Source organism: Panulirus ornatus, chromosome 35 (genome assembly GCF_036320965.1).
Source record: "Panulirus ornatus isolate Po-2019 chromosome 35, ASM3632096v1, whole genome shotgun sequence".
Lineage (NCBI taxonomy): Eukaryota > Metazoa > Arthropoda > Malacostraca > Decapoda > Palinuridae > Panulirus > Panulirus ornatus.
In genome coordinates, this window is record NC_092258.1 from 18945878 (window position 1) to 18965036 (window position 19159).

The 19159-nt window shown below is 41.7% G+C and overlaps 1 protein-coding gene across 1 annotated transcript in view; it reads right to left on the reverse strand.

Annotated features, from left to right (window-relative positions):
* LOC139760195 (dnaJ homolog subfamily C member 10-like) overlaps positions 1-19159 on the reverse strand; it is a 590762-nt gene that overhangs the window by 244560 nt on the left and 327043 nt on the right. The window contains exon 9 of the mRNA XM_071683129.1: positions 15159-15305. Coding sequence (XP_071539230.1) covers positions 15159-15305 — 147 coding nt within the window. The remainder of the gene's footprint in view (positions 1-15158; positions 15306-19159) is intronic.

Sequence of the window (19159 nt, forward strand, 5' to 3'; positions counted from 1 at the left end):
AGAAAAACTGGAGGAAGTGAAGTGTTTTAGATATCTGGGAGTGGATCTGGCAGCGGATGGAACCATGGAAGCAGAAGTGGATCATAGGGTGGGGGAGGGGGCGAAAATTCTGGGGGCCTTGAAGAATGTGTGGAAGTCGAGAACATTATCTCGGAAAGCAAAAATGGGTATGTTTGAAGGAACAGTGGTTCCAACAATGTTGTATGGTTGCGAGGCGTGGACTATGGATAGAGTTGTGCGCAGGAGGATGGATGTGCTGGAAATGAGATGTTTGAGGACAATGTGTGGTGTGAGGTGGTTTGATCGAGTGAGTAACGTAAGGGTAAGAGAGATGTGTGGAAATAAAAAGAGCGTGGTTGAGAGAGCAGAAGAGGGTGTTTTGAAGTGGTTTGGGCACATGGAGAGGATGAGTGAGGAAAGATTGACCAAGAGGATATATGTGTCGGAGGTGGAGGGAGCAAGGAGAAGAGGGAGACCAAATTGGAGGTGGAAAGATGGAGTGAAAAAGATTTTGTGTGATCGGGGCCTGAACATGCAGGAGGGTGAAAGGAGGGCAAGGAATAGAGTGAATTGGAGCGATGTGGTATACCGGGGTTGACGTGCTGTCAGTGGATTGAATCAAGGCATGTGAAGCGTCTGGGGTAAACCATGGAAAGCTGTGTAGGTATGTATATTTGCGTGTGTGGACGTATGTATATACATGTGTATGGGGGGGGGGTTGGGCCATTTCTTTCGTCTGTTTCCTTGCGCTACCTTGCAAACGCGGGAGACAGCGACAAAGTATAAAAAAAAAAAAAAAAAAAAATATATATATATATATATATATATATATATATTTATTATCTATTTATTTTGCTTTGTCACTGTCTCCCGCGTTTGCGAGGTAGCGCAAGGAAACAGACGAAAGAAATGGCCCAATCCACCCCCATACACATGTATATACATACACGTCCACACGAGCAAATATACATACCTATATATCTCAATGTACACATATATATACACACACAGACACATACATATATACCAATGCACACAATTCACCCTGTCTGCCTTTATTCATTCCCATCGCCACCTCGCCACACATGGAATACCATCCCCCTCCCCCCTCATGTGTGCGAGGTAGCGCTAGGAAAAGACAACAAAGTCCCCATTCATTCACACTCAGTCTCTAGCTGTCATGCAATAATGCCCGAAACCACAGCTACCTTTCCACATCCAGGCCCTACACAACTTTCCATGGTTTACCCCAGATGCTTCACATGCCCTGATTCAATCCACTGACAGCACGTCAACCCCGGTATACTACATCGCTCCAATTCACTCTATTCCTTGCCCTCCTTTCACCCTCCTGCATGTTCAGGCCCCGATCACACAAAATCTTTTTCACTCCATCTTTCCACCTCCAATTTGGTCTCCCACTTCTCCTCGTTCCCTCCACCTCCGACACATATATCCTCTTGGTCAATCTTTCCTCACTCATTCTCTCCATGTGCCCAAACCATTTCAAAACACCCTCTTCTGCTCTCTCAACCACACTCTTTTTATTTCCACACATCTCTCTTACCCTTACATTACTTACTCGATCAAACCACCTTACACCACACATTGTCCTCAAACATCTCATTTCCAGCACATCCACCATCCTGCGCACAACTCTATCCATAGCCCACGCCTCGCAACCATACAACATTGTTGGAACCACTATTCCTTCAAACATACCCATTTTTGCTTTCCGAGATAATGTTCTCGACTTCCACACATTCTTCAAGGCTCCCAGGATTTTCGCCCCCTCCCCCACCCTATGATTCACTTTCGTTTCCATGGTTCCATCCACTGCCAGATCCACTCCCAGATATCTAAAACAATTTACTTCCTCCAGTTTTTTCTCCATTCAAACTTACCTCCCAATTGACTTGACCCTCAACCCTACTGTACCTAATAACCTTGCTCTTATTCACATTTACTCTTAACTTTCTTCTTTCACACACTTTACCAAACTCAGTCACCAGCTTCTGCAGTTTCTCACATGAATCAGCCACCAGCGCTGTATCATCAGCGAACAACAACTGACTCACTTCCCAAGCTCTCTCATCCCCAACAGACTTCATACTTGCCCCTCTTTCCAAAACTCTTGCATTTACCTCCCTAACAACCCCATCCATAAACAAATTAAACAACCATGGAGACATCACACACCCTTGCCGCAAACCTACATTCACTGAGAACCAATCACTTTCCTCTCTTCCTACACGTACACATGCCATACATCCTCGATAAAAACTTTTCACTGCTTCTAACAACTTGCCTCCCACACCATATACTCTTAATACCTTCCACAGAGCATCTCTATCAACTCTATCAAATGCCTTCTCCAGATCCATAAATGCTATATACAAATCCATTTGCTTTTCTAAGTATTTCTCACGTACATTCTTCAAAGCAAACACCTGATCCACACATCCTCTACCACTTCTGAAACCACACTGCTCTTCCCCAGTCTGATGCTCTGTACATGCCTTCACCCTCTCAATCAATACCCTCCCATATAATTTACCAGGAATACTAAACAAACTTTATTTTTTTTTATTTATTATACTTTGTCGCTGTCTCCCGCGTTTGCGAGGTAGCGCAAGGAAACAGACGAAAGAAATGGCCCAAACCCCCCCATACTCATGTATATACATACGTCCACACACGCAAATATACATACCTACACAGCTTCCCATGGTTTACCCCAGACGCTTCACATGCCTTGATTCAATCCACTGACAGCACGTCAACCCCGGTATACTACATCGCTCCAATTCACTCTATTCCTTGCCCTCCTTTCACCCTCCTGCATGTTCAGGCCCCGATCACACAAAATCTTTTTCACTCCATCTTTCCACCTCCAATTTGGTCTCCCTCTTCTCCTCGTTCCCTCCACCTCCGACACATATATCCTCTTGGTCAATCTTTCCTCACTCATTCTCTCCATGTGCCCAAAACACTTCAAAACACCCTCTTCTGCTCTCTCAACCACGCTCTTTTTATTTCCACACATCTCTCTTACCCTTACGTTACTCACTCGATCAAACCACCTCACACCACACATTGTCCTCAAACATCTCATTTCCAGCACATCCATCCTCCTGCGCACAACTCTATCCATAGCCCACGCCTCGCAACCATACAACATTGTTGGAACCACTATTCCTTCAAACATACCCATTTTTGCTTTCCGAGATAATGTTCTCGACTTCCACACATTCCTCAAGGCCCCCAGAATTTTCGCCCCCTCCCCCACCCTATGATCCACTTCCGCTTCCATGGTTCCATCTGCTGCCAGATCCACTCCCAGATATCTAAAACACTTCACTTCCTCCAGTTTTTCTCCATTCAAACTCACCTCCCAATTGACTTGACCCTCAACCCTACTGTACCTAATAACCTTGCTCTTATTCACATTTACTCTTAACTTTCTTCTTCCACACACTTTACCAAACTCAGTCACCAGCTTCTGCAGTTTCTCACATGAATCAGCCACCAGCGCTGTATCATCAGCGAACAACAACTGACTCACTTCCCAAGCTCTCTCATCCCCAACAGACTTCATACTTGCCCCTCTTTCCAAAACTCTTGCATTTACCTCCCTAACAACCCCATCCATAAACATATATATATATATATATATATATATATATATATATATATATATATATATATATATATATATATATTCACCCCTATCCCTGGGGATAGGGGTGAAAGAATACTTCCCACGCATTCCTTGCGTGTCGTAGAAGGCGACTAGAGGGGACGGGAGCGGGGGGGCCAGAAATCCTCCCCTCCTTGTATTTTTTAACTTTCTAAAATGGGAAACAGAAGAAGGAGTCATGCGGGGAGTGCTCATCCTCCTCGAAGGCTCAGACTGGGGTATCTAAATGTGTGTGGATGTAACCAAGATGTGAAAAAAGGAGAGATAGGTAGTATGTTTGAGGAAAGGAACCTGGATGTTTTGGCTCTTAGTGAAATGAAGCTCAAGGGTAAAGGGGAAGAGTGGTTTGGGAATGTTTTGGGAGTAAAGTCAGGGGTTACTGAGAGGACAAGAGCAAGGGAAGGAGTAGCAGTACTCCTGAAACAGGAGTTGTGGGAGTATGTGATAGAATGTAAGAAAGTAAATTCTCGATTAATATGGGTAAAACTGAAAGTTGATGGAGAGAGATGAGTGAATATTGGTGCATATGCACCTGGACATGAGAAGAAAGATCATGAGAGGCAAGTGTTTTGGGAGCAGCTGAATGAGTGTGTTAGTGGTTTTGATGCACGAGACCGAGTTAAAGTGATGGGTGATTTGAATGCAAAGGTTAGTAATGTGGCAGTTGAGGGAATAATTGGTATACATGGGGTGTTCAGTGTTGTAAATGGAAATGGTGAAGAGCTTGTAGATTTATGTGCTGAAAAAGGACTGGTGATTGGGAATACCTGGTTTAAAAAGCGAGATATACATAAGTATACGTATGTAAGAAGGAGAGATGGCCAGAGGGCGTTATTGGATTACGTGTTAATTGACAGGCGCGCAAAAGAGAGACTTTTGGATGTTAATGTGCTGAGAGGTGCAACTGGAGGGATGTCTGATCATTATCTTGTGGAGGATAAGGTGAAGATTTGTATGGGTTTTCAGAAAAGAAGAGTGAATGTGGGGGTGAAGAGGGTGGTGAGAGTAAGTGAGCTTGGGAAGGAGACTTGTGTGAGGAAGTACCAGGAGAGACTGAGTACAGAATGGAAAAAGGTGAGAACAATGGAAGTAAGGGGAGCGGGGGAGGAATGGGATGTATTTAGGGAATCAGTGATGGATTGCGCAAAAGATGCTTGTGGCATGAGAAGAGTGGGAGGTGGGTTGATTAGAAAGGGTAGTGAGTGGTGGGATGAAGAAGTAAGATTATTAGTGTAAGAGAAGAGAGAGGCATTTGGACGATTTTTGCAGGGAAAAAATGCAATTGAGAGGGAGACGTATAAAAGAAAGAGACAGGAGGTCAAGAGAAAGGTGCAAGAGGTGAAAAAAAGGGCAAATGAGAGTTGGGGTGAGAGAGTATCATTAAATCTTAGGGAGAATAAAAAGATGTTCTGGAAGGAGGTAAATAAAGTGCGTAAGACAAGGGAGCAAATGGGAACTTCAGTGAAGGGCGCAAATGGGGAGGTGATAACAAGTAGTGGTGATGTGAGAAGGAGATGGAGTGAGTATTTTGAAGGTTTGTTGAATGTGTTTGATGACAGAGTGGCAGATATAGGGTGTTTTGGTCGAGGTGGTGTGCAAAGTGAGAGGGTTAGGGAAAATGATTTGGTAAACAGAGAAGAGGTAGTAAAAGCTTTGCGGAAGATGAAAACCGGCAAGGCAGCAGGTTTGGATGGTATTGCAGTGGAATTTATTAAAAAAGGGGGTGACTGTATTGTTGACTGGTTGGTAAGGTTATTTAATGTATGTATGACTCATGGTGAGGTGCCTGAGGATTGGCAGAATGCGTGCATAGTGCCATTGTACAAAGGCAAAGGGGATAAGAGTGAGTGCTCAAATTACAGAGGTATAAGTTTGTTGAGTATTCCTGGTAAATTATATGGGAGGATATTGATTGAGAGGGTGAAGGCATGTACAGAGCATCAGATTGGGGAAGAGCAGTGTGGTTTCAGAAGTGGTAGAGGATTTGTGGATCAGGTGTTTGCTTTGAAGAATGTATGTGAGAAATACTTAGAAAAGCAAATAGATTTGTAGGTAGCATTTATGGATGTGGAGAAGGCATATGATAGAGTGGTTAGAGATGCTCTGTGGAAGGTATTAAGAATATATGGTGTGGGAGGCAAGTTGTTAGAAGCAGTGAAAAGTTTTTATCGAGGATGTAAGGCATGTGTACGTGTAGGAAGATAGGAAAGTGATTGGTTCTCAGTGAATGTAGGTTTGCAGCAGGGGTGTGTGATATCTCCATGGTTGTTTAATTTGTTTATGGATGGGGTTGTTAGGGAGGTGAATGCAAGAGTTTTGGAAAGAGGGGCAAGTATGAAGTCTGTTGTGGATGAGAGAGCTTGGGAAGTGAGTCAGTTGTTGTTCGCTGATGATACAGCGCTGGTGGCTGATTCATGTGAGAAAATGCAGAAGCTGGTGACTGAGTTTGGTAAAGTGTGTGAAAGAAGAAAGTTAAGAGTAAATGTGAATAAGAGCAAGGTTATTAGGTACAGTAGGGTTGAGGGTCAAGTCAATTGGGAGGTAAGTTTGAATGGAGAAAAACTGGAGGAAGTAAAGTGTTTTAGATATCTGGGAGTGGATCTGGCAGCGGATGGAACCATGGAAGCGGAAGTGAATCATAGGGTGGGGGAGGGGGCGAAAATCCTGGGAGCCTTGAAGAATGTGTGGAAGTCGAGAACATTATCTCGGAAAGCAAAAATGGGTATGTTTGAAGGAATAGTGGTTCCAACAATGTTGTATGGTTGTGAGGCATGGGCTATGGATAGAGTTGTGCACAGGAGGGTGGATGTGCTGGAAATGAGATGTATGAGGACAATGTGTGGTGTGAGGTGGTTTGATCGAGTAAGTAATGTAAGGGTAAGAGAGATGTGTGGAAATAAAAAGAGCGTGGGTGAGAGAGCAGAAGAGGGTGTTTTGAAATGGTTTGGGCACATGGAGAGAATGAGTGAGGAAAGATTGACCAAGAGGATATATGTGTCGGAGGTGGAGGGAACGAGGAGAAGTGGGAGATCAAATTGGAGGTGGAAAGATGGAGTGAAAAAGATTTTGTGTGCTCGGGGCCTGAACATGAAGGAGGGTGAAAGGAGGGAAAAGAATAGAGTGAATTGGATCGATGTGGTATACCGGGGTTGACATGCTGTCAGTGGATTGAATCAGGGCATGTGAAGCGTCTGGGGTAAACCATGGAAAGTTGTGTGTGGCCTGGATGTGGAAAGGGAGCTGTGGTTTCGGGCATTATTGCGTGGCAGCTAGAGACTGAGTGTGAACGAATGGGGCCTTTGTTGTCTTTTCCTAGTGCTACCTCGCACACATGAGGGGGGAGGGGGATGGTATTCCATGTGTGGCGAGGTGGCGATGGGAGTGAATGGGGGCAGACAGTGTGAATTGTGTGCATGGGTATATATGTATGTGTCTCTGTATGTATATATATGTGTACAATGAGATGTATAGGTATGTATATTTGCGTGTGTGGACGTGTGTGTGTGTGTATACATTGTGTATGGGGGTGGGTTGGGCCATTTCTTTCGTCTGTTTCCTTGCGCTACCTCGCAAACGCGGGAGACAGCGACAAAGCAAGATATATAATATATACATATATATTTTTTTTTTTCATACAATTCGCCATTTCCCGCATTTGTGAGGTAGCGTTAAGAACAGAGGACTGGGCCTTAGAGGGAAAATCCTCACCTGGCCCCCTTCTCTGTTCCTTCTTTTGGAAAATTAAAAAAAAAACGAGAGGGGAGGATTTCCAGCCACCCGCTCCCTCCCCTTTTAGTCGCCTTCTACGACACGCAAGGAATACGTGGGAATTCCCAATTATTAGTAATTTTTCAACACACAATTAATAATATTAAGGCTAATAAACTGAAAAAGAAATGGAATGTTGAGAATTTTTTACAAATCATTCAATCTTTAGTTTTTGACATACTATGATTCTTCTCTTTTATTAATCTCTTGGCTAGTATACCTGTCTATGTACATTATGGTGGTTTCAGAATTTTGGTCGTAAGTACAGTCTGGTTGTAAGGAATTTTAGACAAAACAAAATACAATCCGTACTCATGTAGCGTGCTATCATACAGCAAAGTGTACGTCATAATCCTTGGAGTATTGTGTCATCTTACCTTTCAGTATGATGTTAGATGCTTGAGGGAGTTGAAGTAGGGATGTGTCTGGGGTGAGAAGGTTATGGTTTGAAGTCCCTCACCATATAAAATACAGCAAAGCAGTCTCCAAGACAGTGGAACATCAGTGTCACATTCAGAGTATGATTCACACTGTGCTAAGGCCTCATCAAGTTCGTCATCATCTAAAGCAATGATCAGACATTGGCCATATGTGTGCACACATCAAGGTATTATAATAAAGTTGACATGTATTGTTTCACGATACAAGAAACTTAAATGCTGATATGTATCAACACATATAACATTTTACAACAATCTGCATCATTTTTACATATGGATGACACATTCATAATATGCATAGAAAGGCATTCATTGGGAAACAACAGCAGTTCACTCACAAATGATGGTTTGAAATTTGAATTAGAAATATAAAATACACCAATACACTATAAATACTTTACAGTTTGACATGCAAATATTACTGCACAATGGAGGGAGGAGTGGGTGAAATGGATTAGAAATAATTCCTAAAGGGCTAGTGCACAGCACCTGGTGTGGCTGCCAGGAGGTAACTGATGCACTTATGGTGCATGCTATGTAGGGTTTTCATGAACCTCAATTAATATATGGATTACCATGACAGAGCAGGCTTTGAGGAATGACAGAAAAAATGTTCTGGAGTCAGTCAAATCACTCAATTTCAGGCAAGTGTTTTGTCTGAATGACACATGTTGCATCAGGTGCCAATTGGACGAGACTAGATAATGACATGACATGTGCATTATGGTGTGCAAGTATGTTAAAAAAACTAAATCACTGAGAACATCTGAAACCTCTGAGACTATAGAGGAGAGGTATATATCATCATCTATACCTGGAGAATCCTAGAGGGTAAGGTTCTCAACTTCCATTTGGTAACAGCATCCTACTGGTATGACAGGCATAGAAGACTTTTGTAAATATTACTTCTGAAATCCAAAGGTGTGATACGCACAAAAGTAAGGAACACCTTAAACATCTGGGGCGAAAAGCTCTTCAACACCTTGCCAGCTACCATTAGAAACAGCATGGGATGCACAGTTTAAAAGTACACTAGACAAGTACCTACAAGGTACATCTGACCAGATAGGCTGTAGGGGTTATGTGGGCCTGAGGTCTGTGGTTTCCAACAGCTTGGCTAACCAACAACCCAATCCAGTAGCCTGGGCCATCCCAAACAGTAGGGGTGAAGGCTCCTGAAAACTTCACTAAGTTTTCACCAGATAAAAGAAAGCAGCAGAAGGTCAAAAGGAAGATGCAAGAGCCTGAAAAAGAAGGAATATGAGAATTGGAGTGAGTGAATATTTGTGAACTTCAGGGGAAATAAGGCATTTTGAAAGGGGTTAACAGTGCAAGTGCTCACCTGCACAAGGACTGCTGGCATTCTGTCCATAAACACACAATCTCTCTCTGTCATACATACCACTTTACAAAACCCAACTCACACAACATTCTTTGCAGCTCAAGATTTTTGCCACGGTGAGCACTTTGCTAGCCCTGCCTTACGGCAAAATGGTAGGAGCAATAGACACAAGTAGTAGGTAAGAATGTTAGGTAGAAGTTGTAGGTGGGAGCATTAGGCAGTAGTAGTAGGGTGGAACATTAGGAGGACACATTAGGTAGTTGTAATGAGTAGCAACATTAGGTAGGGGCCTCAGAAAACAATGCACTAGAATTGCCCTCTGCCACTGGCCTGTTAAGGGAGAGGCACTAAAAGGCTAAGCAGCAGCACTGGAGTTCAGCAGTTATGAAGACTCCTTTGCTGAGACCATCCCTTGAGGGAGTTCCCAAAGGGAACAGGCAACAAAGATACAGACAAAAGATAAAAAACAAGAGGACAAATGAAAACAATGAAGGAGCCATATGGGAAAGTGGCTATATGCAGTGATGAGGTGATGAGGAGGTGGATTGAGTAGTCCAAAGTACAACTGAATGTGCTTGCTAAAAAGGGTGGCAGATGCAGGGTGTTTGGGTTTGGGAGGTATGCAAAGTGAGAAGAGAGAAGAGGAGGTAAAAGCCTTGTATAAGATGAGAGTGGCAAGGCAGTTGGAGTGGATGGTAATGCCAATGAATTTCTGAAGAAAGGGGGTGATGGTGTTTTTGACTGGTTAATTAAACCTTTCAATATGTAGGGGTCATAGTGAGGTGCCTGAGGATTGAAAGAATGCACATGCAGTGCCACTGTAAACAGGCAAGCAGGAAAAAAGTCAGCGTTCAAATTACAGAGGTACAAGTTCGTAGTGTGTACCTGAAAAGTTGTATGGAAGAAGAGAGATTGAGAGGGCAATGGTATGCACAGATCAAGATCAACAGGCTGGGGAGGAACAAAAAAGGTTTCAGAAGTGTTAGAAGGTATTTCAGGAGTGGTAAAGGATATGTGAATCAGGTAACTGCTTCAGGTAACTGCTTAGAAGAACGTGTTTGAAGTACTATGAGAAATGGAAGGATATGTATGTGGTGCATGTAGGGCTAAAAAAGCATTTGATAGTGCTGACAGAGGTGCTTTGAAGAAGACCTAATGAATATATGGTGTGGGAGGAAAGCTATTAGAAGCAGTAAGGACTTCTTATCATAAGAGTAAAACATATTTATAAGAAGACTGAGAGGAGGGTAAGTGGTTCCAGGCGAAGGTGGGTCTGCAGGAAAGGAGTGTGATGTCACAATGGAAGTGCTATGTTCATAAATGGGGAGGTGAGGGAAGTGAATGCAAGGGTCTTAAAGAAAGGGGCAGGTATGTAGTGTGTGCATGTGTGTGTGTGTGTGTGTGTGTGCGAGTGAGTGAGTGAGTGAGTGAGTGAGTGAGTGTGTGTGTGTGTGTGTGTGTGTGTGTGTGTGTGTGTGCGTGTGTGTGTGCGTGTGCGTGTGTGCGTGTGCGTGTGTGTGTGTGTGCGTGTGTGTGTTTGTGTGTGTGCGTGTGTGTGTGCGTGTGTGTGTGCGTTATGTGTGTGTGTTATGTGTGTGTGTTATGTGTGTGTGTGTGTGTGTGTGTGTGTGTGTGTGTGTGTGTGTGTGTGTGTATGTGTGGAGGGGGGAGTCAGTTATGTTGAAGGCTCCAGTCATGGACAAAAGTCCACATCAAGGCTGCACTTTAATTAGAATAAAAAGAGAATCATGCAGCGGAAAAAGAAAAGACTAAGGAAAGTGTTTATGAATATTTGAGGACATGAAAGACCTGTCTTTTGAAATAAGCTAGGTCATAGGTACTGGAAATGACATGAGAAGGTAAAGAGTTCCAAAGCTTCGATGTGTAGGGAAAGAAGCAGGTATCAAAACAGCCCACCTTTGACTTACCGATGGCCACAAAATAATAATGCGATGCAGCAGCTTGCCAAGTATTGTGTGGTTTAGCTAGAAGGGGGAACACATGCAGCCAGTTCTTAGAAGCAAAAGCCAAAGTAATACCTATAAAAGAGGGAAAGTAAACCAACACTGTGGCATAGGGTATGGAGGTCATGTTTGGAAGTTAGCCTGGGGCAATTTATAAGTCAGACCACTTTCGATGACTCTGTCAAGTATGGATACAGAGATAGAACAATGCCAAATGTGAAAGCAGTAGTCCATACAAGGACGAATCAATCCCTTGTATAAACAGAGCAACTGTTCAGAAGAGAAGTTTCCACATCCAAACAAAACACCCAGTTTCTTAAAAGCAGATTTAGCTATTCCTGTAATGTGAGGGTTCCAAGAAAGAGTGGATGTTACAGTAATACCAAGTATGTTTATTGAGCCAAGATGTGGAATTACAGAATGGTCAGAGAGGCAAGAGTTGTGAGAAGCTTTCGACAAAGAGATGGGTAAAAATTGGGTCGTTGGGGCATTAAACTTAAGACTGCAGCAGAGTCAAGTGAGAAACTGTAAAAGCTAGTGTCTAAGTTTCAGTGTGAAAGGAAAAATTGAGAGCACATGTGAATAAAAGCAAGGTGATTGATTTTAACAGTGCACAGAGACAGGTTAGGGTGTGAGTTGGGACAAAAAATTGATGGAAGTAATGTGTTTCAGATGCCTGGGATTGGACATGGCAGCAAATGAAAAGTGAAAGCAGAGGAGAGTCATAGGGTGGATGAGGAGGTGAAAGTTCTGAGAGCACCAAGGAATGAGTGATAAGATAAGTCACTATCTGGTTGGGTGAAAATGGTTATGTTTGATGGTATAGTAGTCCCAGTTAAGTTGTATGGATACGAGTCATGGACTATAGATAAGAATCTACCAAGAAATTTGGATGAGCTGCAAATGAAACTTTTCAGGACAAAATGTGATGTACAGAAGGTTGATTAAGTAATGCTAGAACAAAAGAGAGGTGTGGCATTAAGAAGAGTGGTTGAGATAGCTGAAATGAAGTATACACATGGAATGAGTGAGGAGAGTATGACAAAGAGGATATTTGTGTCTGAAGGGAAGGGGACAAGGAAAATGGGGAGACAAAACTGGAGATGAAAGGATGGAGTATAAGAGTAAAAAAAAAGATTTTAAGCACTGAGGTGAATGGCATGCATGGGACGGAGTGAACTGGAGTGATTTGGTATACAAGGGGTGATGTACTGCCTATGGATTGGCCCAGGGTATATGAAGCAGCCAGGAGAAACTACAAAAGGTCTGTGGGGGCTCTGGTTGTGGATGGGTGGTTGTGGTCTTGGTGAATTACACATGACAGAGAATGGATGTGAATGAATGGGACATTTTCTGTCTCTTCCTGACTCCACCTTGTCAACATGGGAAATGATTGTCAAGTATAGAGGAAAGAAAAGCTTAAATATTTGGGTATATGTCACCAACAAACACAAGAGAATTTTCCATATAAAAGATCACTGAGAAGAGGAATGTACAAGTATCTGATAATTCTAATCGGTTAAGTTCCTTGACCCTTCCAGCATTTCAAAATTCAAGACATCGCAAGGGTAACAATACTTTTCTGCTGTCTGTACATACACTACAACCATGGGAGTGCCATGGACAAAAGCAAAGGAAATATGTTCTGTCCTGCCAAGAATTACTTCCATTTTTAAATTCCTGTCTTTCATTATATCATGGGACTGACAGTCATCATAGGCCAATGGATTTAACCAGTGTTACTAGGCTGGTAGACTTTCTTCTGCATACAGTACCCAAGACTCTTGGCTCTATGGGAAAGCAAAACTTCCATAAAACAGGCACTCCTCTAACCCCCATGTCCAACCTCTGGGAACTGCTTCCTTACAAAATGTCAAATGAGGTGAATGGGTCAGAACCCAAAAGTATGAGGACTTGATTGGTTAATGCCCATCCCTGGTGTTCCTGACCCAAGGTTGGAATCAGCAGTGCTGCTATACACTATAGAGATACTGTTCTAGTCCCTACCTCTAATGTAACTATATCTCTATGAAAGTAATATGCTCAAAAGGCAACCCAAACAGGGCTGACAATCAAAAACAGATAGGGAAAGAATACACAGGATAGAGAGTGCAGTGAGGGAAAGCAAAGGTGAGGGAGATACAAGTGTCCTTAAACTGCTGATCTCTAAAAACTACAATACAACTATAAAAGTCCATCTAAAAACTTAAAAGGACCACATCCAACAATCTCATGACAACTATTCTGGTTATAAATAATAAAGAGGAACAAACAAATGCAAGCAGTTGCATAAGAGGAAGAGGAGGTAGAGACACCACAGTGTAGGGTGGAACAAAGCCTTGATAACAACTGCTGCAAGATATGATCAACAATGCTCTCAAATTTCCAAAATGCACAACAGTGTATGAAGGTTATCAACATCTGAAATTAATCTACATGGAAATACATCAATTGATCCTTATAAGAGTGTAGCCAGTTACAACTGGTGATACTGAAGTACATCACCTCACCATAATGTGGTTGAGGTACCCTTTCTCTCATGACTAAAGTTTTGAATATTGAAACTTTGAACCAACAACACGACCCAAATTATTTCCAATATTTCTGAGTCTTTACCATATGGGTAATAAACAGCACAAGCTGGTAAGAAGGTAATAACGTTGGAGCACATCATAAACTATATATGTAAATAACAATGTGTGCATACACACTGAATCTCACAGAGAATTATCAAAATTATGAAACACAGAAAAAGATACAATCCATAACAGCTGGCCGACAGCAGCAGAAAATGGTACACAGTGTGCATGACAGTCTCGAGAAATAATGAGTTATGAATGAAAGGGATTAAGAGAGTTGGTGACATGAACCTGATAGTTGTTGCTAATTGGCTAAATGCAAACCCATGACGAGTGAAAGAGCTTTCTCATCATTTTCATGAGGGTTAGGAATGAGACAGACTGCAGAAGGAGATATAATATAGTTACTATGACAAAAGGAGTAAAACTTAAAAACAAAAAGATGTAATAATACCATGGGAAAAAGTGCAAGTTTAACGTTGGAGTGAATTATTAAAAAAAACGTTCAACATATTTTTCATCAGCTCAGGTACCTACTAAATGAATACAAGGGAAAAATATACATACAATTAACATCAACTCCATTTTCTCATTCCAGACCCGAAGAATATATTGTAGTTCAACAATGGGTGGGGTCGCGTTGTAAGATTCAATAGTTGGACTGAAGCTCATTTCATAAATGCATTGTTTCCTCAAACGTACATAAAATTCCGAATCTCATTCCCGGCCCTAAATATATTCTGTACTGTCATAGTGGGTGGAACTATACAGTAAGATTCTAAAGCTGGACTTTCATGGAGGTTCATTTTACAAATGCACTGCTTTTCATCAATTCTTTTCCCACCCAGTTGTTGTTGCTGGAGGGAGTGAAGGGTATGGAGACAGCCTTCTTACTATTCTATCCTTACCTCATCCACTTGGAATAAAGACAGAAATTGGTATAAGTACTCCATAAACTTATGACATAGGCCAATGGGCCTTCTAATATCTGTCTTTTCCATGTATTCTTTAAAACTCACAACAGTGTTATTATTTTCCTATTCCATTACCACCTTCACACTGCAATACAATCTCCATCTCTCCATCTTCTTTGTACATATCACGACTATCTTATCCTTACATTCGATGCAAAGTAAAATCTACATTCATCATCTCATTTTCATGATGACAATGCCTTAATGAAAAGTAACAGTTACAGCATAAAAACATTTAAGTATCACCTCATGACCACACAGCACCTGCACTTGTTTTGTAAAACAAATATACTGCCACATCCTGACTATAATATACCTAGTACCCTTCTGATTACCTATTTCATAAAATTTTTCTAGTATGGTATGCTTCAGTGACCTACGATCAACTTACATGGTGTAATTCATATCCTCCACCAGGTTTGAAGAGAATAAATGAGGGTGTCTTAGCAATGTACAACTCATCACACTGCTTTTTCATCTGGGAGCATCTTATCCTTCCCAGATTGAGTGAAGGGAGTAAAGCAGGCAACTTACGGATCTGTGAACAAAATATGAACAAAGATTACACAATAACAGTTCACAAATGTGGACAATATACAATAAAAAAAATGCAACCTATGAATCTATGGAGAATATATAATAAGCACATACTATACTAAGTCTTCCAGCTCATCAATATCTCAAAAACAATAAAATAAAATCATTCTGTGATCTCCAGCTTCTAAGAACACTAAAAGAAAATATGATTTTTTTAATTAGACAATTTTTAGCTTACACATCTGAGAAAATACAAAGAACAATTATACTACAAAACATCATGAATTCAAGGCAACTAAAAGTAAAATAAATTATGAAAACCTTAAACATATGAACATATGACCTTTCTGACAAATAAACAACTACATATTCATATTGTATCCGAGATTCTCGAACAATATAGTCAAATTCTTCTACACTGAATATGCTACTTTCTCTTCCGAACAGATTCTTCCTTCAGAATTAAAGTATCACCAAAATCAATATTCTACTTGTTAAACAAATAAGGGGAACCCTGAAAACATCTCAATTGAAAAAACAATCTGGGTTGCTGTGACATAAGTGGTAAACAACATCCAAAATAATAAAACATGCTATGTATGATAGAGTTGATAGAGATGCTCTGTGGAAGGTATTAAGAATATATGGTGTGGGAGGCAAGTTGTTAGAAGCAGTGAAAAGTTTTTATCGAGGATGTAAGGCATGTGTACATGTAGGAAGAGAGGAAAGTGATTGGTTCTCAGTGAATGTAGGTTTGCGGCAGGGGTGTGTGATGTCTCCATGGTTGTTTAATTTGTTTATGGATGGGGTTGTTAGGGAGGTAAATGCAAGAGTCTTGGAAAGAGGGGCAAGTATGAAGTCTGTTGGGGATGAGAGAGCTTGGGAAGTGAGTCAGTTGTTGTTCGCTGATGATACAGCGCTGGTGGTGGATTCATGTGAGAAACTGCAGAAGCTGGTGACGGAGTTTGGTAAAGTGTGTGGAAGAAGAAAGTTAAGAGTAAATGTGAATAAGAGCAAGGTTATTAGGTACAGTAGGGTTGAGGGTCAAGTCAATTGGGAGGTGAGTTTGAATGGAGAAAAACTGGAGGAAGTGAAGTGTTTTAGATATCTGGGAGTGGATCTGTCAGCGGATGGAACCATGGAAGCGGAAGTGGATCATAGGGTGGGGGAGGGGGCGAAAATTTTGGGAGCCTTGAAAAATGTGTGGAAGTCGAGAACATTATCCCGGAAAGCAAAAATGGGTATGTTTGAAGGAATAGTGGTTCCAACAATGTTGTATGGTTGCGAGGCGTGGGCTATGGATAGAGTTGTGTGCAGGAGGATGGATGTGCTGGAAATGAGATGTTTGAGGACAATGTGTGGTGTGAGGTGGTTTGATCGAGTGAGTAACGTAAGGGTAAGAGAGATGTGTGGAAAAAAAAAGAGCGTGGTTGAGAGAGCAGAAGAGGGTGTTTTGAAATGGTTTGGGCACATGGAGAGAATGAGTGAGGAAAGATTGACCAAGAGGATATATGTGTCGGAGGTGGAGGGAACGAGGAGAAGAGGGAGACCAAATTGGAGGTGGAAAGATGGAGTGAAAAGGATTTTGTGTGATCGGGGCCTGAACATGCAGGAGGGTGAAAGGAGGGCAAGGAATAGAGTGAATTGGAGCGATGTGGTATACAGGGGTTGACGTGCTGTCAGTGGATTGAATCAAGGCATGTGGGGCGTCCGGGGTAAACCATGGAAAGCTGTGTAGGTATGTATATTTGCGTGTGTGGACGTGAGTATGTACATGTGTGTGGGGGGGGTTGGGCCATTTCTTTCGTCTGTTTCCTTGCGCTACCTCGCAAATGCGGGAGACAGCGACGAGGTATAAAAAAAAAAGAAAAAAAAAAAATGTAAATAACAATTGTCTGTTGGATGGTGTGAAAGCCTTCTAAAGAGGAGAAAGTGCATACTGAAGAGTGAATGGAGGGCTGAGTGAAAATTCTGGTCTACATGTGGGCATGAGGATGGGCTGTGTGATGACACGATAGCTTTTCTACATATATATGGATGGAGTGATAGAGATGAAAACAAAACTAAGGAAGAAGGGTGCAGAGATAGAGTGTGGTGGTTAGATATGGTGGCTGGTGACAAATCTGTTGGCAGATGATACTGAACCGAAGGTCACAGATTTTTCGTATGATATGCACAAGTGTAAGCAATTGAAATTTACGTAAAAGTAAGAAAAAGTAAAGGAAGAGAGTGAAGGTATAGAATAGCAAAAACCCTATATAGTGAGGCACAAAAGAGTACTGAGCTGTGTTACAGATATGGGTGAGAAAGGCTGGAAGAGGTGACAGAATTCAGGTATTTGGGAGCTATCTTGGATAACTTTAGTGATGTGAAGTGAAGAAAGGATTAGGGCATGGCATAGTCCCTCAGACCCTGACCTGTACAGCTGAAACATGGACTTTTGACGAGTAGCAGAGGTCAAGAATCAAAACTAGAAATAAGCCATTTGAGAGGAACAAGTGGTATGACTAGATGGAATACAAAGATGGAATACAAGATGGAATACTTTGAGGTGGTTTGTGCTTGTGGAATGAATGCAAAATGGAGAGTTTAAAAAAGAGTGTACAATAGTACACTTAAAGGAGTTGATGTGAGAGAAAGACCACCTGTGACATGGAGAAATAGAGCAGAAGAGTACTGATGGCAAAGAAATCAAGAATAATACATGGAATGGTGCATATGGCAGTGACATGAATGGACAGGGACAAGTGGAGATTCTTTTGTTACGGCTTCTCTCTTGATGGGAGTTCCCAGATGAAATGGGATCATAGAAAGGAACAGATATCAATGGTCATACTATAAACTCAGCATAGCTTGTAAAATATCTAGGTCTTATAGCTGCCAACTTTATACCTGAATAAGCAACAGAAAATAGTACTGATGCAAGATTCATCCCAAATTGAAATAACTAAGTACAAAATGAATGTCTCACTGTTAGCACTAGGAAACTGCTGTGCTGAGCATTTATTCAATGTCATTTTGACTAATCTTGTTCATCCCTATGGCCTTAATTTGTGACAGGTTTACATTCCTGGAAAACCTATAAGAAAAACCTATAAAATATAAAGAGTCAAGCAGATGAAACAAATGTTATACAAAGGCCATGTAATTACACGAAAGTACTCGACACTTTGCATCTTCTGTTTCCTTGTGGTTTTACCTGCAGAACCACACACACACACACACACACACACACACACACACACACACACACGTAGAGGAGGAGATGGCATGAGTACTTTGAAGGAATGTAGAATGTGTTTGATGATAGAGTGGCAGATGTAGGGTATTTTGGGAAGGGTGGTGTGCAAAGTAAGAGAGTCAGGGAGAGTGATTTGATGAAGAGAGGTGGTGGTGAAAGCCTTGCAGAAGATGAAGTACAGCAAAGCAACAGGAGTCGAGGGAATTGCAGTTGAATCAATTAGGAAGGGGTGACTGTTGTTCATTGGTTACTCAATATAAGTATGGAACATGGTGAAGTGCCTGAGGACTGGCAGAATGCATGTATAGTGCCACTGTACAAAAGCAAAGGGGATAAAGGTGAGTGGTCAAACTACAGAGGCATAAGTTTGAGGAGTATGCCTGGAAAATTGCACAGGAGGGTGAATGAGAAGGTGAAGGCATATACAGAGCATCAGACTGGGAGGAGCAGTGTGGTTTCATAAGTGGGAGAGATTGTGTCGATCAAGTGCTTCCTTAGAAGAATGTTAGAAAATTTGGAAAACTGATAGATTTGTAAGTGGCATTTATGGATTTGGAGGAACCATATGATTGGGTTGATAAAGATGTTTGTGGAAGGTCTTAAGAAAATATGGT